The sequence below is a fragment of the Apiospora hydei genome, assembly GCF_038363865.1.
Source record: "Apiospora hydei strain CBS 114990 chromosome Unknown utg000004l_segment0_segment0, whole genome shotgun sequence".
NCBI lineage: Eukaryota > Fungi > Ascomycota > Sordariomycetes > Amphisphaeriales > Apiosporaceae > Apiospora > Apiospora hydei.
Window position 1 is genome coordinate 5867777 of NW_027117363.1, and position 21884 is coordinate 5889660.

General features: G+C 54.3%; 9 protein-coding genes across 9 annotated transcripts; 4 read left to right on the forward strand and 5 right to left on the reverse strand.

The window, feature by feature from the left end:
- Positions 1–361: 361 nt before the first annotated feature.
- Positions 362–1308, forward strand: PG997_004368 (mitochondrial 54S ribosomal protein mL67; the record flags this gene model as incomplete). Its single annotated transcript, XM_066808683.1, has 2 exons — positions 362–601; positions 718–1308. 2 exons carry the CDS (start codon positions 362–364, stop codon positions 1306–1308), a joined length of 831 nt encoding a protein of 276 aa, XP_066672301.1.
- A 208-nt stretch (positions 1309–1516) lies between these two features.
- PG997_004369 (uncharacterized protein) lies at positions 1517–3166 on the reverse strand (the record flags this gene model as incomplete). Its single annotated transcript, XM_066808684.1, has 3 exons — positions 1517–1654; positions 1735–2412; positions 2855–3166. 3 exons carry the CDS (start codon positions 3164–3166, stop codon positions 1517–1519), a joined length of 1128 nt encoding a protein of 375 aa, XP_066672302.1.
- Positions 3167–5340: 2174 nt separating this feature from the next.
- Positions 5341–6534, reverse strand: PG997_004370 (uncharacterized protein; the record flags this gene model as incomplete). Its single annotated transcript, XM_066808685.1, has 2 exons — positions 5341–5989; positions 6263–6534. 2 exons carry the CDS (start codon positions 6532–6534, stop codon positions 5341–5343), a joined length of 921 nt encoding a protein of 306 aa, XP_066672303.1.
- Positions 6535–6818: 284 nt separating this feature from the next.
- On the reverse strand, positions 6819–8386 carry PG997_004371 (uncharacterized protein; the record flags this gene model as incomplete). Its single annotated transcript, XM_066808686.1, has 2 exons — positions 6819–7961; positions 8024–8386. The coding sequence occupies 2 exons, from the start codon at positions 8384–8386 to the stop codon at positions 6819–6821; spliced, it is 1506 nt and encodes a 501-aa protein (XP_066672304.1).
- Positions 8387–9313: 927 nt separating this feature from the next.
- On the forward strand, positions 9314–12296 carry PG997_004372 (uncharacterized protein; the record flags this gene model as incomplete). The annotated part of the gene is made up of 5 exons (XM_066808687.1): positions 9314–9351; positions 9420–9529; positions 9586–9950; positions 10008–10305; positions 10357–12296. The coding sequence occupies 5 exons, from the start codon at positions 9314–9316 to the stop codon at positions 12294–12296; spliced, it is 2751 nt and encodes a 916-aa protein (XP_066672305.1).
- Positions 12297–13004: 708 nt separating this feature from the next.
- PG997_004373 (ras family-domain-containing protein) lies at positions 13005–13988 on the reverse strand (the record flags this gene model as incomplete). The annotated part of the gene is made up of 3 exons (XM_066808688.1): positions 13005–13603; positions 13761–13824; positions 13911–13988. 3 exons carry the CDS (start codon positions 13986–13988, stop codon positions 13005–13007), a joined length of 741 nt encoding a protein of 246 aa, XP_066672306.1.
- Positions 13989–14890: 902 nt separating this feature from the next.
- PG997_004374 (ribosome biogenesis protein Kri1) lies at positions 14891–16874 on the forward strand (the record flags this gene model as incomplete). The annotated part of the gene is made up of 2 exons (XM_066808689.1): positions 14891–15029; positions 15082–16874. The coding sequence occupies 2 exons, from the start codon at positions 14891–14893 to the stop codon at positions 16872–16874; spliced, it is 1932 nt and encodes a 643-aa protein (XP_066672307.1).
- Positions 16875–17785: 911 nt separating this feature from the next.
- PG997_004375 (mitochondrial outer membrane protein porin) lies at positions 17786–19310 on the forward strand (the record flags this gene model as incomplete). Its single annotated transcript, XM_066808690.1, has 6 exons — positions 17786–17830; positions 18016–18040; positions 18101–18198; positions 18337–18367; positions 18602–19104; positions 19161–19310. 6 exons carry the CDS (start codon positions 17786–17788, stop codon positions 19308–19310), a joined length of 852 nt encoding a protein of 283 aa, XP_066672308.1.
- A 390-nt stretch (positions 19311–19700) lies between these two features.
- PG997_004376 (uncharacterized protein) lies at positions 19701–20859 on the reverse strand (the record flags this gene model as incomplete). The annotated part of the gene is made up of 3 exons (XM_066808691.1): positions 19701–19998; positions 20022–20429; positions 20594–20859. 3 exons carry the CDS (start codon positions 20857–20859, stop codon positions 19701–19703), a joined length of 972 nt encoding a protein of 323 aa, XP_066672309.1.
- Positions 20860–21884: the final 1025 nt, after the last annotated feature.

Below are 21884 nucleotides of genomic sequence, written 5' to 3' on the forward strand. Positions count from 1 at the left end.
CAGTACTGTCAGTGTTTCTCTATCTTGTGACGCAATGATTATGTCCTGCAGCTGACAATCAAGCTTCCAATGGGGTGGTGGGGTGCCGCTGTTGTCTCCGGCCGGTCGGAAGATCGCTGAACCAAACTTACATGTAGATAACGATAAGAGATCGATGGCTTTGCCTGGCAGTCTCCGGCTCAATTCAATTCAATGCACGTGATCAGAAACTTTTCCCTAGCTTCGCAATTGCAACCCGAACGCCGTGTGCACAGAGAGAGCGAGAGAGCTCCGACGGTCGTTTTTTTGAGAGCCAGACGACCGACGACCAACGACGACAAAGCTTGGCACCGACACAACCACCACGTCAGGTCCAGCAACCATGAATATCAATCCGTTGCGGTCGATCACGGAGCAGCTCGGCCGGCTGTCGGTCAGCATTTCCCGGGCGGCCAGCGCTCGGCAAGCGTCCACATCAACGGCGACGGCGACGACGGCGACGACGAAAAAGCGGAAGGATGTGATCCCTACGAAGTTCGAGCCGGGCCATGGCGAGAAGATCTGGATCTTCACCAATTTTATTAGTGGATTGACCGTCTACTCCCACAACCCAGTGCTTAAGGTACGATTGATCATCGGTGGTTGATGAGGAAGCTGCGCTATCGTTTGTCTGGTTGACAGCGATTTGAAATAGGCGGGGATATAGTAGCTAATTCGGGTGCCCCCAATTTGTTACAGGCCAACCGAGCGTTACGGCAGATCCCCTTCAACGGCAAGAAGCTGAAGCCCTCCAAGTTACGGAAAGACTACTGGAGGCCCATGGCCATGATCCAGTTCCCCGAGGGGCAGGGCCACATCGGCCGCAGCGTCTACCACATCATGCGCGAGTTCCGCATGCGGCACGACCTGGGCTGGGAGGACAGCATGATCCACGATCAGGCGAGCGGCCGGATGCTGACCCGCCACGAGCGCGGCCAGAAGCTCAACGGCATGCAGAAGCCCAATGCCATTGCCGACATCGCGGCCGCCCTGAGCGGGCTGGGCAAGGGCAACAAGATGTGGCAGCCGGCAGCGGAAGGGGTCGAGACCGTCGCGGGGCCGTCGAGGACGGACGAGAAGACCGGAGAGGTGGCAAGCCTGCTCAAGACGCAGGTCTGGTGGGTGGACCCGTTGGACAAGAACTACGCGCAGTCATGGAGCCCGAATGTGTCTCACTACGCCTTTAAGGAGGGTTCATTCCAGCCTGTTGAGTCTCTGAGCGAACAGGATGTGGTGGCTAGCCAGGAGCCAGAGGTTGCCCAGGCGGATCGTGCACCGGTGGTTGTCTAAGAAGCTAGCAAGACTGGATATGTTGCGCAGCAGATGTAAAAACAGAAAGAAACATCAGTCATTCTTCGCATATAGAGCGAAGTATATCTCATCCCACGTCCTTGCTAGGAAGGACTACCAAGAGGCTCTGTACTTATAATGTACATACAGATCTGTACCATACGCCGTTTGATGCATATAAAAAACCATTATTCCCGCCAGAACCAACTTAGAATTTCATCGCAAACTGTTTCAAGTATTCGTAGTGAGGAATGTTCTCGTTCACACTCTCCCGGATAATCTTCATTCCCTCCTCACCATACTTCTCGCGCCATTCGTTATTCTCTGACTCCTCAGTAACGGTTTTCTGTGGGGAGTTGTTAGCAAAGCTGCTACTGCCACTACGGCTGGTTGGTACCGGGTGAGGGAGCCGAAGGTATTCCTTACATGGGCTTTTGTTCGTGGGGCCAGGGAGGTGCTGTGGATGGCGTCGTTGTGGAAACCGAACCACTTCTCAAAGGCGTCCTTGACGTGCTGCTGGTCCTCCGGGTTGTCCCAGACGAGCATGTCGGGGCTGTAGTCGATGTCGGTCTCCTTGCAGAAAGCCTCGACGACCTCATAGGGGTGGTCGAGCAGGTCGTCGGCGTCGAGCATGGTGATCTTGACGCCGCTGTCCTTGTGTCCGTTGGCGCCGTTGGTGGTGCCGTTCGTGCCATTGGTCTCGTTCTCCTGGCCGGCCAGTTGGGGGCCGACGATGCCTTGCGACCGCAGGTAGTCGAACAGCTTCACCAGCTCGACGTAGCCGGCCTCGCTGGGCAAGAAGTTCTTGAAGCCGGTGGCCTCGTCCAGAGGCGGGATCGTGCAGCGGTAGTAGGACGGGATACCGCGTCTGGGGTGGCGGATCAGGAATGTCCAGTGGTATTGCTTCAGGATCTCCAGGGGCAGCACCGAAGGGTTTTCCGGCTCGGAGTGGCCGTTGGTGGTAGCACCATTGGTGTGGCTGTCGCCGTTTGTGGCAGCGCCGTTGGTCTTGCCGTGAGAGGCAATCGAAGGAGCAATGCTGGCTTGGCCTCCGTTCGGCGGCATCAGATAGTAGGCCATGTCTTTGATGAAGACACGCTTGCCCTGTTGAAACAGGTGAGTAACGCCATCCGCACAACTAGGAGAAAGTGCAAAAATGGTTTCGGGGATGCATGAGAGCAAACCATGCCATATATGGGAAATCATCAAGGCCATGTAATATTGCCGATATGAAGGGGATACCAGTGACAATGTTCGCCCAACGTAGTCTTTCAAGCAATAAATCATGGCTGCGATATGTGTTTTGAGTTGTCCAATCGCCGCCATAAGGTTGGTTGATGTTCAAATATCGGTGATTTCATGCAGAGTACGCTGAGAGAAAGGGTCTCGATGTATGGTGATGGACCAATATTCCTCGGAGGAAGAGCCCGGATCGCACTTGCAATCAGGAGAAGGAGCAATGCATGCAGGTAGATGCAAGAAACCGCCATCCCGGGCCTTAGATGGGAGGGGGAAATGAGAGGCGGGAAATAAGGGAGTGGCGAACCTCGCTGCCGTCCCGTTCAAGTCGGTTCAGAACATCCTGGTATGTGGTTTTGGCGAAGCCGCTGGCCTCGCGAGCCTCTTCATCTTTGTCGTATCTCTCACCCAGCCTCTCCGGGCCATAGTAGAAGCTGTCACCAAACGGCTCGTGGGCACACACTAGGCTGTCCCTCCGAGTCATAAAGACCTTTTCCACATAATCAGCTTTGGGCCCGTGGTGGCAGGCATGGTATAAGATGGGAATACATACCCGCTCAAAGGCAGTAGAGCACGCACGGGGGTGCGTAAGCACGAAGATGGGCTTGTTATTAGACATGTCGATGGCAGTCTGGTGATCTCAGTTGGTCTGAAGTATATGGAGGGGAGTAAGGAGTAAAGGATTGGAAGTCTAGATGCAATTCTGTCGGGAACTGGGAGGATGGGAAAGCAGTTTTATTTATGGGATTCAGCCAACCTGGATGCGGTTGCTGTTTACTTAGACAAGTCTGTTCTGATCCGTGGCTCGTCAAACTTAAGCGAGTACCCCCAAACGTAACAAGAATACATACATGTAAGTAGGCCTCCCTGGTATGAAAAGCCGCATACAGATGTAGAATGCAGAGAAGGGGGCGAGATCCTCCTGCCTACCTAGGTTGTACCTACCTAACCGTCAGAGTCTGCGTCGTGTTGTTCATGTTTTGAAGAGTCTTCGTCCATGTACCTAACTTTTAGTCCGCTTACAGGGATGGGCTTAGAGGAATACATCAAATGCTTAGGGGAGTGCAGTATTCCGACCCATATCTCCCCCGCCCGGTGTAATGGCCACTCCAAGTAATCGACCATTTCCGAGCCACTTTTGCGCCCAATTGCACTTGGTCACAATGCGGATAGCGAATGACTCCACGTCATGAGTACGTGTTGGAGGGTGTGAGACAGCAGATTGGATAGAATATAGTCAGGGATAGTGAGGAGAGAGGTTGCCGGAAAACCGCGAAGATACCTATGTACTGGGCTGACTGGGCTTGGCGCGGCGTTGGTTGGGGGCCCAAAAACCAAACCTGGTGTTGTCCGAAGTTGCTGTCTAATTGGTATATACTGCGGGGATACAGGATGGGTGCTGAGCAAGGACAGACAGTAACCTAGTGGCTCATGTGAAACGAAAACTTAACGCTTGCTTGCTTATGGCTTTGCTATCGATTGATTGCTGTTCACCCAGCGCGAACTAGCTCATGTCGTATGTGGTTGGACATTGGAAGTATCATGATGCGAGTTTGGTTTGGGGGGCGTGCTACATTGATAGAGAGAGATGTGTACCAACTCGATACTGTACATCCTATTTGCAGATACACCTACCTGAGCCCAGCTGGATAGTTCAAGCCCCCCGCTCTCCTTTGATCAGATCTGGAATTATCGATGCGACGCCGCTTTGAGGTTGGAAGAGCTTCTAGAGGTTCTATTCGCTGGTGCAACCACAGTATTTGCAGAAGGAGTATTCTCGACCCCACGCAAAGAGCTTCTACAGCTTCTATTGGCTGCCACGATGGTGGGGTTGGCGGCCTGGCAAGAACCTCTCAACAAGTACGAAAATGGATAGCAAGGGGGCGGTCCAATTGAATGACATCATTGTAAAGTAAGTAGACAGGTACCTAGCAGTGACCTAGATAAGTATCCATCTCATTACCAAACAACGCAACACAGCACAAACAACACAAGCAACACAAGCAACACCCAAACGTTCATGATCCCACCTGTCAGGCCCCCATGCGAACGGGCTGCCGAAATAGCAACACCGACATCCGCCCGGCATGTGGGAGTGAGGCGACTGGGGCAACTGCTCATCCGATTTTTTTCGGTTGGTCCTCTTGGCCTTGAAACTTGAATCGTATGTCATGTCTGCCCGCTTGCCCGCTACCGGAACCCCATAAGTACAAGGTCTTGGGTTGCACCTAAATATGCCGCTCAACGCGGCCAGACTTTTGCGCTTGACGCAAGGTTGTGCTCCGACCTTGGTTGTCTACAGTAATTGGAAGTATTTGATGTATGTATGTATGTACGGTACCGAGGTAATACCTCCCCAAAGTTGGCGTAGTTTTTGTCCAAAATTGACCAAAATTGTCGTTTTGCATCTCGGAGCTGACCTCCGAAGTCAGTCCAGTCATGCAATCTCAAAAATAGACATCGCCATATTGATCTGTGCAATCCTTCCACTCAGCTCGATTGCAAAAGGATACTCGAGATTGGCTCAGTCGTGGGACAAGTCCAACCGCTGTGGGGCCGTTGCTGTCAACGGGAAGAAAGGCATGTGCATGAACATGTCTTACAGGAACTGCATTTTGGACAGAGATCGAACCTCTGGGCTGGGTTACGGGGAAGGGCACCCGAAGCCCTAGGTGAACAGGTGCACGGGAGCAACCCGAGTATACCATATCTATTGTAGCTTATTAGATGGAGCGAAGTAAAAGTGCCGGCGATGATAGGTGAGGCTGAAGAAGACGTGCAAAATAGCCCCGATCACGCCATCTGGTAGTCGAGCCGCCCCCAACTCCATATGTTCAGCCCGACCTTGAAGCCCTTGCGGACCGGCAGACCGGCGTGCCAAGTCTCCTCCCATCCCCGTCCCGTCCCATCGGGACGGAAGTTCTCCCAGAACACGGCATTGCCCGGCGCCGGCTTGAACACCAGACCCATCTCCTCGTCCTCCCCGTTGTCCGCCCCTCCGCCCTGCGCTTTGGCCTGCTCCCCTTTCCCCTTAGACTCACCATCCGTGGTCGCGCACTCAACCCAGCTGCACCACTCCTTCTTGAGCCCACGCCGCCGAAGAAAGGGAAACTCGGTGCCGCCGCCCTCGAGGTCCCGAGCGGCGTCGACCCACACCATGAAGGAGCTCACACGCCCCCAGCCCAGCGCGCTGGAACCCCAGTCAAAGTGATGGGCGTAGTGCTGGGACGGTCCGTAACGCTGCGTGCGCAGGCGCTCAAGCCAGAGGTCGTCGCGCCAGCCTTGGAGCGCGAGGGCCCGGCGCTCGATGCAGCGGACCGTGTCGGCGCCGGCGCCACCGCCGCTGCGAGGAAGGAGGGCTACCTCCGAGTCGCGGATGGTGGCATCGTGGTGGGTCTCCGCCCCGTTGTTGGTGATGGTTGAGGGCTCAAAGAGTGGGCCGCTATACGTAGATATTGTCGTCAGCACAGATGTATGTTAGGTGCATAAGTATGCAGTGGTGTTTGTGATGAAGAGCTCCTCAAGAGGCCCAACAGGGTCCCGAGTTGGATCAATTCACGAAACTGGCTTCTAATTGAGTCTAGAGGCATGATAGTCCAATCTCAGGACGGAGCCTGATGTACACTGGGCCGGGATGCGCTCGTTCTATGGATCAAAATGGGGGCTACGCTGGGCGCTGGAGTAGCGCTTGAAGAAAAGCAAGCGTCAAGCGTACCTGATATTCAGGAGTAGTTCCCGCTCCGCCGTAGACAGGAGGTTCTCTATGTAGATTACCAAAGGGGCTTTCGATAGAATATGAATCGAGTAAGAGTGTGGTGCGCAATCAGGCACTCCATCGTGAGGCGCGTCTATTGCGAGAAGGGATTCGTTGATCGCAGGGCGGGGCAAATACGCATGTGGTCGGGGCCCGCCCGCGGAGAAGTACTCCAGTAGCGGGTTGTAGAAGACAAGCAGTAGCGCAACGCCGGCCACGACATAAGAAAACATTGTTAAATCATCGCTGGTGCTTCACAGTCTGGCACACAGGAGCAGGCGGGAGGCCACACCCTTTTGATAATTGATAATTGATGCCGGCGGTTGTTGCCTTGAAAGGATTACTTCAGCCATCGGAGTTAGTGCATAGCGCTAGAACCCGATGCAGAAGCAGACACGCAAACAAAATTGAAGCTGCAACATGGCGTACGTAATGGCCGCAGATAGAGATGAATATCAGTCCACGCCTGGTTATTAGGATTATGAAAGTCAGATCAGCCAACGCAATGGCCTGCTGATTATTGCTGCTTCTTCTCAGCCGCCTTGACAGGTTGTGCTACGCCATAGCCAGTCCTCAGGTAAACCATCAGGAGTCTGTACACAACCCAGGCAAACCCAACCACTACCACAATGGATGTCACGGTATTGATCGACCGTGACTTATCGAGGTCCAGGACAGGTACTTTCCCTCCAATTACCAACTGGTCGCTTCCGGACTTCGCGACCGGGTCCAGGTGCCAAAACAGAGTACGCGGACCGAAAAGACCGTCATATCCCAAGTTTATACGATCAAAGGGGCTACTTGGAAACTTAGTGCCTTCTTCGGCTGCGCAAGCCCAGAAGACGGCGGGATAAGGCACCTCAAACGTACTCTCACTACCATGTTGGGGAGACTGGTAACGAAGATGAAGGGGAATCTCCGCTGTGAAGCCCTCTTTTGACTCGGTGACTGGGGTGCTTAGTTCAAGCAGGACGCTCGACCCCCATATGTCCATGACATAATCTGGCGCTTCCAGGTCTACGGGTTGACTGATGTACTGTAGAGCTGTCAAGTTCTTGGAGGCAAGGAATAGGGTATCCTCCAGTTGGTACTTGTCGGCAAATATAGTCCTGGGCAACGTGAGAAGTGCATGCAGAGCGCAATACGAATCTTCTTCCATAGGGGGTTGGTTGGAGTCGATATGGAGCTGCATGGTTGGGTGTAGCCCTGTCGGGGTTAAGAACGTGGAGGAGAACCCTGTGTTCGCCTGCTTATGCCGGGACGGGAACGTAAACATCGTCGGCGCTGGCTTGGAATCTTCCCCGAGGACAGTCAGTAGACCAGTCACGCCTATCTCGTGCTGCTCCAGGTGAGGAGGCTCGTTCGGCGTTAACAACCCAACTTCGACTCTATGAGAGGCGGGTGCAGAAATGGAGAGCGGCTGGTGTTGACGGCCCCATAGAGACGTGACTTTCACGACATGGGAGATGGTGTCGTAGGAGAAGTCCAGCGAGGACGCTTGCTTTACCGCATCGAAGCGAGTCTTACACTCGGCATCGGAAGGTGCACACGCATACTGCACAACGTATTCGACAAAGTTGGACAGGTCATATACTGGCTGGTAATACTCTAATGCGGTTGAATGGGAGAATCGATCGTTAGGTAATCTCGAGAACGATTTCTATGGACAGAATATGTGAGCATTGGACAGACAAACGATGGCCATTGCGATAGGTTACGTACATGGGGCGTGGAACATTCTACAGATCCAAGTCTGCGCAGAAGCAGGCAAAGTTCGTGGTCGGAAGCAACATTGGCCTTTGCATCGGCCTGCGGGGTGTAGAATACATGAAGCCCGGGGGAGAGACGCGAGCTCCAGGGTCCTATTGCTTGATAGGGCACTGGGCTGGCCCATCGAATGTACAGCTCCTGTGATAAACGCAGAAGCTCCTGGAGCTCGGCCGGTAGCTCGTCTAGGCCGAGGGTGAAGCGATCCTCGCGGACTGCTTTGATACTTGGGCCAGAAAGGGTGCGCCCCGAGACCTGCAAAGACGCCGGGTCGATTGCGTCCTCATTGCGGTGGAAGAAAGTGGTTCGTTGACGCATTGCAGGCCGAGTCAAACGGTTAGATGCACTTCTATACAGAAGCAGTTGGAGGTGGTGTGCGTTTGACTGTGCTAGCTTCTCCAGGTTTATAATATATGATGATGTAGCTGTTGTTGATGGAGGCTGGGGTGGTTGATACGAATAGCACTGCCAAGTGGCATTGGCGCTAAGCTCCTCATTCGGTAGATCAATTGCATCAAACGTCTGGCACCTTACGTATTTGAACTCTACATTATCGAACAGGCAGCATGCCCGGACACGTGCATCCTTCCGATATGTGATTCCCCAGCCAAGCGATATCGATTGATATTGCGTAGTCACGAAGTGCGATCCAACAAGAACATCAATTTGAATGCTGGAGATGCCTTCACCAAGTAAGCAACAATGACCGCCCGTGGATCCATCGAACTCCAGCATTGAATGCTAGGTGCTACCTATAGCTAGGCCCACTGTGTTTGTGTACTAGGTGCTAGGTGGCAGGCTTCCGGCTACTACGGCCCTTGTTGCTTCTTTCTAGGGGACCGCCAGCAGCCAGCAGCCAGCCAGCAGCACAGTTCACCGCTGTAAGAAAAAGGCGTTGGCCCAGACCCATACTTTTCGAGCGGCGCGCTTTTGAAGTTTTGCGCAGCGCATATCGTTCTTCAAAGCTCGACTCTGGTGCTGTCATTAGTCACGCTCAGCATCGTCAAACTCCCAACGTTGACGCTTCAGGTCTTGCGAATTGACTGGATGCCATTCACATCTCCCTTCTCGACTGTTCCACATCCCTCGTGACGCACACATTGACACGCATTGAGGAGATGACATGATCTGAGGACACAAGGCAAGAGGCATCTCGAGTCTCGCTTCGGCTCCTCGCCCCCAAAACTCTTTCTCTCAGACCTGCAAAAGGTCGTCTATCTGCACGGCATCGACGAGCAGCTCACCATGGCGTCCCTGACACCAGTCCAGATTGAGCTGGCCAAGTAAGTTGTTGCTGGTCCATTCTGCGCTTCGCGTCAAGCCCACGATGCTAATCTTTGAATTTGAACAGCTCACTCACCCAAGACGAGTTGCCCACCAAGCTTCGATGCGCCATCTGCAGCAAACTTGCTGTGAACGCCTTTCGCCTTCCCTGCTGCGAGACTGCCATTTGCGAATCATGTTCGTGCCTTCAATCGTCATCCATCATATGAAACAGCGTAACTGATATGAACCAGGCCAATCCACACTACCATCTTCGTGCCCCGTCTGCGAACACTCTCCTGTCTCTGGTACCGATTGCACCATCTATAAGTCTCTCCGGACTACTATTCGGGTGTTTCTCAAGACCGAAGAGAAGAAACGCGAAGCCTCTCGCCCCAAAACGAACACGCCCACTCCCGCGCCACCTTCCGACCCTGCACCGGCCTCGGTTAATGCAGAGCCATTCCCGGAGGCGCCTCCTGCCGATACGACAGCTGCTATCCCTATCAGAGAGCAGTCTGTAGTTCATCAAAACGAAACATCTAGACACACATCTGGTCAAGATGTTGCAGATGTATCTACACTCCCGGAGCAAGAGAGCTCCTTGGATCACGATCAAGTAAGCCTGAGCCTATTCTAATACTGTTGTTCGCTAGGCGACTAACTTTGTGTTTAGGAAGTTGCTGTAAAGGAGGACGTTACCGACAAAGACAACGACGATGGCCAAGCGCCTGAAGATGGACCACATGATCAAACCGATTTCGAGGGACAGCCGACAGAGGAGACGGAGGAGGCTATCGAAGCTAGCCATGAAGATGCCGAGCCTGGAGATGCGGATATGGAAGCCGGTCAAGATGACGCAAACGAGTCTCCCGAGGGAATGAACAATTTCGGTGACATGAACCAAATGCAAATGATGATGGCCATGCAGAACGGCATGAACCCAGCAGCCTTTGGCTCGTTCCCCATGATGGGTAAGCGCCCCAACTCCTTGCTGCCAAGCCAACATACTAAGAACTCATCAGGAATGGGTATGGGAATGGATCCGATGGCAATGCAGAACATGTTTATGAACGGAGGCTTTGGAACGCAAGGCATGGGCATGAACGGCATGAACATGAACATGGGCATGAATGGCTTCAATGGTGGCAACAATGACTGGAACGGACAGCAATCGTGGAATGTCGGCCAAGATAATTTCAATCCAAATGCTGCTGGCATGGGAAATGGTGACTTTGGCAACTTTAACTCTGGCTTCCGTAACGGCTACAATTCAGGTAATTTTGGCCACAACCAGTACAATGACTTTGGCCGCGGCGGCTACGGGTTTCGAGGCCAGGGCCGGGGCAGAGGCTTTTATAATCGAGGCTTTGGCCGTGGTTACCACCAGGGATTCAACCCGCGACACTATGGCCAGGAGATGTGGGCTCAGCAGATCTCCCAAGAGAACGGTGGTGGCATGGGCCTCAACACGACCGGCAACAACTCGGCAGTGGAGACACAGAATGCATCCAACACCGATGAATTTGGTAGGACAGTCCGTCCCGATTCAGAACAACTAGGACACGCCGTGGAGCTAACAGGAGTTGATTCCCAAGGTGACGTGCAAAATGGAGGCGTCGCACCGACGGAAGCAGGCACCGACGACAACATGCAGAATGGCGACCCCTCTTCCACGGACCCGTATCCCAGGGCACGCAGTCAAGGAACCGGCTCACTACCGCCTACAGCGGCTCCGGATGTACCACTGAATGCACCTACAGGGCCAAAAGCGATGCGCCAAGGGCTGCCTAATACCAGCGCACTGCATCTTCGGGCGCGAGGGTTCATGACTGACCAACAGAGCCCAATATCAGGACCCAATGGCTCAGTTGTGCAAAGCCCACTGGAAGAGGTCCCCCCATCGCGAAGTAGCTCTCGGCATGAAAAGGACTCAGACCGCCGTCATCCTGAACGCGGTGGTAGAGACCACGATCACAATGAAGACAAGAGCAGAGACTATGGAGGAGACCGAACACGTTCCCGAAGTCGTAGCCGGAGTCGAGATCGTAAGGAATCTCGTAGACACCGCCGTCACCGCTCTGAATCCGCCACTGGGGATGAACGTGAAGGGGATCACCGACGCCGTAAACACAAGAGTAGACGGCCTACACGTGACGATGATGACCACAAGAGTCGATCAAAGGATGAGAAACCGGATCGGTCGCGATCTGTCTCGCCTGAGCGTGAGCGTGAACGTGATCATAAACGCTCAAGTCACCGCAGCCACAGAGACCGTGATAGAGACAGGGAAAGAGATAGCGACTATGACCGGCACGATCGCCATAAGAAATCCAGCCACCGATCTCGTCATGATCACGATCGGGATCGATCGCGGGACAGAGACCGGGACCGGGACCGCGGCGACAAGGATCGCAAAGAAAGGCACCGTGATCGGGACCGGGAACGAGACCGGGACCGAGAATACCGTCATCGGAGCCGCAAAACATCCGCCGAGCCTCCGACACCCGTGGAAGGTACAGACAAGGACTTCAACCCACCGAGTGGTCCCCGCAGCGGCATGTCGATCAAGGGCGTCAGTTCCAAATCCGGCGCGGTCGAGTCCAAGGGCTCCTCTGGCAGCAAGTCATCGAGATCGCATATACGCGAGAGCGAGTCTTCCTCTCGTAGACCTTCTAAAGCCTCGGCTAGTGGTTCGAAAGGGGCGGCAGCATCCAGCAGCAGCTCCGGAAAGGACCCCCATACGTTGGAGCGCGAGGCGAGGGATCGAGAGCGTCTGCTCAAGGAGGCTCAACGCATGGCTGGCCTGACCAGTCTTGCGAGCTTGAAGCGTACCCGAGACGCGGGCGATGACCGAGGAAGCGACCGTCGCCGCAAGAGCCGCCGCAGTGAGGCTGTATACGATGATGAGGAAGAGCGGATGCGAAGGCTCGAGGCAGAGAGGGAAGGCGACCGCTGGGATTAGCTAAGACGAAGATAACAGACACAAACAGCTCTTGGGGTTTTGGGCTTGTGTTTGATTTGTACATATTGGACTGGAGCCCTGCCAAATGTGCATACATACCAATATTGTCTCATAGCGCAGATTTTCTGGCCTCATTTCAGGTGGGAAGGGGAGGGGTGGAAAGGAACTTCTTGAAGCGAGAGGGCAAGGGGATGACCAGTTGCTTTATTTGCATTGCATATAACTCAGCGTCAGAACAAAAAAGCTCCCACTTCATGTCAAATATTCAATGTCAGTCACTGACTATGCACAACTCAAATGTGCGTGATGCGATGGAGGAGTGAAAGGAGTTCATAACGCTTTACCCTTGCGAGGATTGGCCAGATCGTTTTGCTACTCGACTCCTTAATATAATCTCATGACCCCAAATCAAAGTGGCATATTACTACTGCGAGGTCGCCCGAGTATTGTTGAGAAACCCATCATAAATTTGCTGGCTATAGGACATGATGTACTGCTTGTAATGACACTTACACAGAGACAATCCCAATGAACCATAATCCCCCGTCACTCCGTTGGCATAAAAAAAGAACGTCCGAAGACAAACAGCCCAATGCAAATGTCAGACACTCTTTATATCCTTGCAGACCTGGCGAAAGCTGCAAGCAGTAACCGATAGAATACCGCACAGAACTTGCCATTAACCACAGCAATTTCGTACATCCACAACTAACAGGCACAGCTGTCCTTGGCAGCATCTCCCCGAGGTCCGGTCAGGTTCACTCGTTGTTCGTCCCCGCCCCGGCTCACCGCGTTGGATGCGCCGGGTCCTCTCGTGCTCTTCAGGCTGGTCTCGGGGATGGCGTTGGCAATAGCAGTGAACACCTCCGAGACGTTGTGGCCGGTCTTGGCACTGGTCTCGAAGAACAGCAGACTCTCCTCCTCAGCGTACGTCTTGGCCTCCTCGGTGCTGATCTTGCGTGCATCGCCTGACTCGTCACCGCCGTCCCCGCCCGCGGCGCCACTGCTCTCCTCATCCTCGTCTTCGCTGTTGCCACCGGCCGCCGCCGACGCGTTGGTCAGATCCAGCTTGTTGCCCACGAGGGCGATGACGATGCCGGGAGAGGCTTGGCGCTGCAGCTCGGCGACCCAGTGTTTCGCCTTGATAAGGGACGTCGGCTTCGTCAGGTCGTAGACGACGAGCGCCGCTTGCGCATTACGGTAGTACATGGGGGCCAAGCTGGCGAAGCGCTCCTGGCCTGCTGTGTCCCAGATCTCGAACTTGATGGTCCGGGTCGGGAGATTGCACTTTTGTGTTAAGAAGGCAGCTGCATCACGGAAAGTATCGGTCAGCGTTTCTTGCATTTCCTTGGGGTCCGAGATGGTTCAGGGTTGCGCATCATTGCGAGATATATCGGCATGGTAGGGGGTAGATGGAGGGGCTGCTCTGATGCAAGACGGGGAAGGAGGATAGGTATATCTCACCTCCGATTGTGGGCTCCTTGTTCTCTTGGAAGTCATTGTTGACGAAACGCAGGACGAGCGAGGACTGTTACGAGTTGGGTTAGCGAATGACGAATAGAAACGACGCCCGGTCGGCGTTGGTAGATGTATATATCGAGATGAATGGCGAACCTTTCCAACTGCAGCCTCTCCCAGCAGCACTAGCTTGACGCTGCTGCTGGGTCTCGGGGCGCCGGCCGAATCAGCCATGTTTTACTGTCTCGGTGTCAATTCGGGTCGGGTGGTTTTTGGTTGGCGGTTGATGTTGCGTGGTCGGTGAGGGATCGCGGTGTAAGTGTTTGCATGCAACAGCCGTAATAACAATAGCGTGGGCAACCACAGGGTTAGATGTAGTATGGATGGTGTTGACAAGGTGTGTGCCGGGGCCAGATGGATGGTGAGAAGACGGGGAGCGCTGGCGGCGGTTGCATGGAGGCTTTCAGGCAGGCAGTTGGAGTGGATAAGGCAGGTGAGTTTGGGAATTGGCTTCATGTAACATGACGACGTCCTTGCGCCAGACGTCCGACTGCTGACTACTGACTGTTGACTGTGGCCTGCTGGCTGCTGGCTGCTGGCTGATGAATGCGCTGCTAACCTTTCCGAACCGGCCTAATGCTCCCTGCCAAAGTGACCTGACCCTGTGCCCTCGAGGTACCTCTTCGCATCCCGACTCTAGGCGCTTATGCGCTGCCTAGGTGTGCGTCAGCTTGTACAGGGAGGGGATCCAGGCAGGTACCTTGAAATCATGCAGTTGCTCGCTCACCTTTTTGGGTACATACATACTTACATACACGTAGGTATTGATGTACCTAATTGGCTTATCTAAAAGTCCATGCCCAGGCTTATGGGCTTGATCGGCGGGACAAATAAATGGCCGTCTTTCACCGCCAAAATTTCTCTTGGGGGAAAAGGGCCCCGCTACGAAACCAATCTACAGAGTACGGCAGAAAAAAAAAAGTTCACAGCAGGTAGCCAGTCAACGCGCCTAGTAATTTGTGAAGCTTGTGAAAGCGCAAATCTTGGCCTGCAAAGTTGTTTGCTCGCAGTCCAGCACCCATTCGACTAACTGCAATCACTACTGCATCCGGCTTTCGACTGGACGGCTCGGCAACATGGCGACGCCCCATCCCTCCCGAAAGCAGTTGTTCGACGAGAGCGACGATGAATCCGACGGAGGAGTTAAGCTTCAGGTCAACAAAGAGTATGCCGCACGGTTTGAGCATAACAAGAAGCGCGAAGAGCGACAGAGATGTACGAGGCCCCCATGCTACAAAGCTTGACCCATGGCTAACCGAAGTCGCAGTGGAAGAGAAGTTCAAGGCCAAGCAGACGAATGGAGGGGCAATAAACGACGGCGAAGACGACGAATCCGACTCTTCGTCGAGCGAGGACGAGGACGAGGACGGCTTTCTCGCCACTGAAGATCTCGATGCTCAGATTTCTGCCACTCTCCAGGCCATTCGCAACAAGGATCCCAGGATATACGACGGAAAGTCCACATTCTACAAACCAATCGAAGAGACCCCCGAGGAGGCCGCGGCTGCTGCCAGTACAAAGGAGAAGCCTGTGACTTTGAAAGACTACCACCGGCAACGAATCCTGGCGGGAGACGTTGGTGCAGATGAGGAGGAGGAAGCAGCGCCCAAAACCTATGTCCAGGAGCAGGCCGATCTTAAGAAGTCTATCCGGGATGAGATCCAGGCACAGCTTCACGGATCCGAGGAAGACGATGAGGAAGACGCCGACTTCCTCAAGGCCAAGGCAGGCGAAGCAGAGAGGGTCAAGGCCGAAGTAAACCAGAACGGCATTCACCACTCCAGAGCTGCAAAGGTGAAACCAATGACTATCGATGTCGAGGAGGCCGATAAGAACCCCGAGCTCTACCTGTCTAATTTCATGGCCGCACGCGCTTGGATGCAACCGGGTAACAACTGGAAGGCTTTCGACTCGGATGATGAGGAAGACGATGGCAAGGCCGACGAGTGGGAAGTTGCTTACAACCTACGATTCGAGGACCCCAACAAGAGTAACGAGGTCTTGCGCTCGTATGCCCGAGATGTCGCTGCCGCCAAGTCGGTCCGCCGAGAAGAGAAGACGGCCAGACAACGTCAACGAGATCTGGAGCGGGAGAAGAAGGAAGCCGAGAAGCGCGAACGCCGGGAGGAAAAGGCAAGATTACGAAAGCTCAAGGTTGAGGAGGCCGAGAAGAGGCTCAAACAGATCAAGAAGGCCGCCGGCCTCTCCGGAAAGACGTTGCAGGAGGAAGACTGGGTCAAGTTCTTGAACGATGCCTGGGATAACGACAAATGGGAGGAAGAGATGCAAAGAACCTTTGGTGATCAGTACTACGCCGAAGGAGAGGGTGCCGACGGGGAAGAGGGTGACTCTAAGAAGAAGAAGATCAAGAAACCAAAGTGGGATGATGACATCGACATCAAAGACCTGGTTCCCGACTTTGAAGAAGAGGAGCTCCCGAAAATCGACCTGAATGAGGACGAAGGCAAGGCAGTCGACCAGGATGCAATGGCCGATGAGGGAGACGACAATGAGGATGGCCCAGCTTCTAAGCGCCGGAAGACTACGAAAGATCGCAAGAAGGAGAAGTTGGCTAGCCAGAAGGAGGCGCGACAAGAGCGTGCCAAGCTCGAGGCTCTTGTTGACTCTAAGATGGATGTGGACCATGAGGTCCTGGCTGGTCCTTCGAAGTCCCAAGCAGATATGCCCAAATTCTCTTATCGACAAACCTGGGCCGAAACATATGGCTTGACGGCGCGAGATATTTTGATGGCTGATGATGCTGCTCTTAATGAGTTTGTTGGCTTGAAGAAGCTCGCCCACTTCCGACCGGACGATAAGAAGGCCAAGGATAAGAAGAGGCTCGGCAAGAAAGCCCGCCTTCGACAATGGCGTCGCGAAACCTTTGGCGCTGAGGCTGAGCACGACGGGCCAGCTTTCTCGCTCGGCGATGGTCCGCAAGATGGAGAGGGGGCTAAGGAGGCGTCTCAGCCAACTGACAACGTCGTGGAAGGCGGGTCCAAAAAGCGCAAGCGGTCGAAGAAGAAGAAGGGAACTACTGTGGACGATGCCGAAGCATAAGAGACGGATGACTTAGGTGCATGTTGCTCATGGGTTGCGTTTAGCACAGTTAGGCAGTGGTCTGTCAACCGCTAGGAGTTCTGTAGCTTGTATATTTACTATAGGGATGAACCGAATCGATTGCTTTCAGCCGCACACCACAAAACCACACACATGAAGGCGCCGTGTATCTTGCCTTGCCATGCATCGTGTTTCTGTTGCTTGATGACTTTCTTTCGACGTCCACATCAGGGAGGCAAGTACCTACCTCGTAATTGCCTGCTTTGCCTATACAACGCCCCAGACTCATACATATATACAGGGAATAGCCAATGGGATTCAATTAAATGAAGAAGGGCACGTATTCAATTATATCTAGGCACATACATAATAAAGCATGCGCGCATAATGGCAGGTACTTGCTTAAGTACTTAGTGTAGGGTCCTTGCGTGCCTACTTACACAGATTGCCATTGGAAGTTTCCGTCGTTACAGATGATCGCGATGCCATGCCATGCCATGCAGAGCATTGAGGGTAGGTACTGCATTGAATTGGCTAGAGGTAGGAGGTAGGTAGGTATTGAATAAATATGTAACCACTGACCCGGACCGACCTAGCGCCGGCCTGAGCTAGGCCCAGCTAAACCACTTCCTAGTCCCCTAGTCCCCCAGTGCTACCAGTAGTGCCTGTCAGTCCCTGCCAGGCGTGCGAGCCAGCTAGCTCATGCTCTAAAGACCGCCTGCTATTCGTGCATGGTTCCTGAATGTCCCGTCGCTGCTCGGCTGGGGGAAGAAAACAAATTTCAATAAACCAGATCTGGTCGTCCCCATTGCCATTCTCACCACTTTCCCACCTGAACCTCTCATCCGTCTTCTTGATACCCCATTCACATACTCAAATTCCACCCCCGGAATTCCCTCCCAATCGCAATCATGTCTGTCCCGGCTTTCTCTGACATCGCCAAGTCGGCCAACGATGTAAGTTAGGCCCCGGCATCTGCATCTGCAGCTCTGCTCTGCTCTGGTGAGCTATTATTGTTATCCAGCCACAGCACAGTTCGACCGCCCAAAAAAAATTTGGAGTCGGTCAACCAGGTCGCCCAATTCGACGACTCCCCATTTGCCCAATTGGCTTGGACAAGGCTAACATGATGTTTCTATAGCTCCTGAACAAGGATTTCTACCACCGTATTGACGCCTCTTGATCTTTCCTCCTCTCGATTCGGAGCCTCTAACATGTGTGACCAGTGTCTTCCGGTACCGTCGAGATCAAGAGCAACACGCCCAACAATGTCGCTTTCAAGGTGACCGGCAAGAGCAGCCATGAGAAGGCTACCAGTGGCAACGTAAGTGACAGCCTACTGCAACAATCCCATCCGCCAAGGTGTTGGGCTCAATGGCTCTGTGGAGGAGGCTTTGCGATCCTGCCCAACGGGACACCAGCTATCACAAGAATCAAAGCTAATCCCGATGTGTCGTGACAGATGGAGGCCAAATGGGCGGACAAGGCTCGCGGTAATTCCACCACATCTTCTTCATCTTCTGCAGAGTCAACAGACCTCGATGTCACTCAAGACAAGCAACAACTCAATGGGCGCCGCAAGAGACCTCGGCAGCAGCCAGGAACTACACTGTCAGCCTCGGTCTCAAGCATTGCGGTTCCAGGACCTCGTGCCTGGCCCATCAGTTTCGCCGTCCTTCTCAGTGATACATACCCAACACAATTGCTGACTATGATCCGCCGTCCAGGCCTTACTCTGACCCAGACCTGGAACACTGCCAACGCCCTCGAGTCCAAGGTCGAGGCCGCTGATGTGCTCGCCAAGGGCGTCAAGGCTGAGCTCGTTCACGGCTTCCTGCCCACCACCTCTTCTCGCAGCGCCAAGCTCAACCTGCACTTCAAGCAGAGCGCTTTCCACGGCCGCGCCTTCTTCGACCTGCTGAAGGGCCCCACCGCCAACATTGATGCCGTTGTTGGTCACGATGGTTTCCTCGCTGGTGCCTCCGCCGGCTACGACGTCCAGAAGGCTGCCCTGACTGGCTACAGCGCCGCTGTCGGCTACGCTGCCCCCTCTTACAGCGCTGCCATCACCGCTACTGACAACCTGAGCGTCTTCGCTGCCAGCTACTACCACAAGGTCAACGGCCAGGTCGAGGCCGGTGCCAAGGCTACCTGGAACTCCAAGTCCGGAAACAACGTCGGTCTTGAGGTTGCCAGCAAGTACCGCCTGGATCCCCTCTCCTTCGCCAAGGTGAGCTTCTATCCTTACAAGTCCCCCGCCAGGAGACAACTACTGACCCCAAGCAGGCCAAGATCAACGACCGTGGTGTCGCTGCCATCTCTTACAACACCCTCCTCCGCCCTGGTGTCAACCTGGGTCTCGGTGGCTCTTTCGATACCCAGAAGCTTGACCAGGCCACCCACAAGGTTGGCGTCAGCTTCACCTTCGAGGGTTAAGTTTACGTAACCACGTAATTGAATGTACTTTTGGGGGAGCGTTTTGGGGTGTAAATTGACTTAGGTTACGAGATACCAGGGCTAGTTGCCACCAATTTCCTCTTCCGTATTGTACTCCGTACCAACCAGAGCAGACGACAGATAGATCTCCTAGTGCTGGGGTGTGTCTCGTGTGTAAAATAGAGGATTCGGATACATTTTTGCTAACGGCTTTGCATACACGTGAATGAGAAATATGAATCATGTGCAGTTTCCCTTGGGTGTTGTTCTAGAACGGTTGCATTACATATTGGGTAATTACGTTGTTCTTGACCATTTAGCAGAGCTATGCGGAATTCTAGCTTCTAGTGAAAGCGGCTGCTGTCTATAAAGGTAAAGGCCGGCCGCGCCTCAGGTCTTGGTCTTCCTCTTCTGGTCTTTGGTCTTGGAACCCCAGAAAACGCGGTAAATGCCCAGGGGCACCAGAAAGCTGGTGAGCAAAATGCCGCCGATGACGAAGAACATGCCCATAGCTCCTCGCTCGGCCTCGATGGCATCGAGCCCATCAGTGCGCATGCGCCGCCTTGACGTCCTCGCTTCCTCGGTCCGGCGGCCGGTCCGCTCATGGCCCTCGCGGTCGAAGTGGGATACGTCATCCTGGGAACCCTTGAAGGGGTCCTGGCCTGGGCCCATCCCCCCGGCCGTTGCCCTGGACCGCCGCCAGTCGCCCACGTTCCATTGTTGTGGTGGTCGCCTTGCTGTGATGAAGAGGACGACGCGCCGGCGCCAGCTCCGGCTCCCCCAGTAGAACTCTCATGCGCCGCGGACCGCTTGGCGCTGTGTGCGCCCCAGCCCCCACTGCGGTAAAAACTGGGCGGCGGGCCCCGGAAGGCGCTCCGGCGCTTGCTCAACCCCGAGGCCGGGCGGCCGCCGGCGGGGTTCGTGGTGGCGGTGCTGCTGTACGAACCGGCCCGGCGCGCGGGGTGGTGCAGGTTCAGCACGTCGCGGTCGTAGCGGGTGCGCTTCTCGGGCGACGAGAGCGTCGTGTAGGCCTCGCTGATGCGCATGAAGCGCTTCGAGGCGGCGGGGTCGCTGTGGTTGTGGTCGGGGTGGTTGGATTTGGAGAGGCTGTAGAAGGAGCTTCAGGGAGAGTGTGTGTTAGTCAATTGGTCGGTCAAACCAAGGGGGTTTTGGGTAAAAGGCAGTCCGACAGGTTGGTCGCACACAGGAAGGAGGGGGGGTTGACGCAGGGTTTCGCGAGGCAGTCGTGGGGAAGAAAATAGAGTGAAATCTGGGGCACATACCGCTTGATGTCGGCGGGAGTGGCATTGGTCGGCAGTTTCAGAGCTTCGTAATGGTTGGTGGCCCGGTCAATCTCCTCATCGAGGAGACATGTCGTGGCGTGGAAAGGGCGCTGCCTCTGCTGCCGGGGCTTGGGACGCGCTTGCGACGACGACGATGACGGCGTCAAGAGCCGATTGGGAGTGGGAGTGGGACGGGCCCCGAAGACGATGAGCGGCGCCGGGCATAGTGCCGGTGTTGGGAGGGCTGCGATGTACCGGAGTGGCATGCCTCATCCCGGGTGCGTTGCTGGTAAAACAGTCATGGGAATTGGCGGAAACCAATGGCAAGGGAGAAAGGCTGTCTGTCTGTCTGTCTGAACTTTTGGTTGGAGGCGAGGATGGGATTTGATTTGGCGGCTTGACAGTGACGACATGGAACTGGCTTGGGCTTGGTGCCGTCGCTGGCTCAAGCTTCCATGCAGGGGGCGTCTCAATTTCCGATCTACTGGGTGTGGCTTGAAACGGGGTGGCTTGACTTTGACGGTGGTGGGGGACTTGCAGATGACTAATGCCCGCTTGCAACGTCCGTCGTCAGGGGTCGGTTGATTTCAGGGGCTTGCACACACACGGGCGAAAGCTACCGCTGCAGAAAGAGGGAAGAATGGAAAAGAGTAATGGGTTTGCCTTTGCTTTCGATCAAGGTCCAAGACGATGCTAGATACGAATCGCGTCATACGAAATCTAACAAGGTCAGGCCTCTCACTGCACCTTACGGGGTTGGAAAGTCGGTCGGTCTCCTTGATCGTGACAAAGCTTTTTGGTGTGGCATTTTTACGGGCGAGATCATCCGCTCTAAGCCTCTTTGAGTCAGATGTATGGACCGGCAAAGGCTCAAATATTGAAAGCATGGGACGATAGCCCCAGAATGGGGGGGCATTTGGTGGCCGGTGGTCCATGGTTACTGAAGGCGGGCAGGCGAGCATCCCGGTGTTTACATCTCAGAGGCTGGCTGGCTCTGCATCAGAATGGTGCGAGACTGGTAAAGCAAAAGTCAATTCGGCGATTATCTGATTTGGGGGTGCGGGGGCTCTTACAACGGTCCATGGGTAGTATTCACATTTACTCACACTGTTCTTATCTATTGATGTTGTTCTTTGTATTCAATCCATCCTACCTCGGGTCACCGACTACTTATTCTACTTCAGAAGCAACCTCGTCCTCCAGTCACTCGCGCACACATCCCAGGAACAACAACCCGAGCAACTCTTCCTATCCTATCCCCTGTGCTCGCCATCACTCAAAACAGCAACCT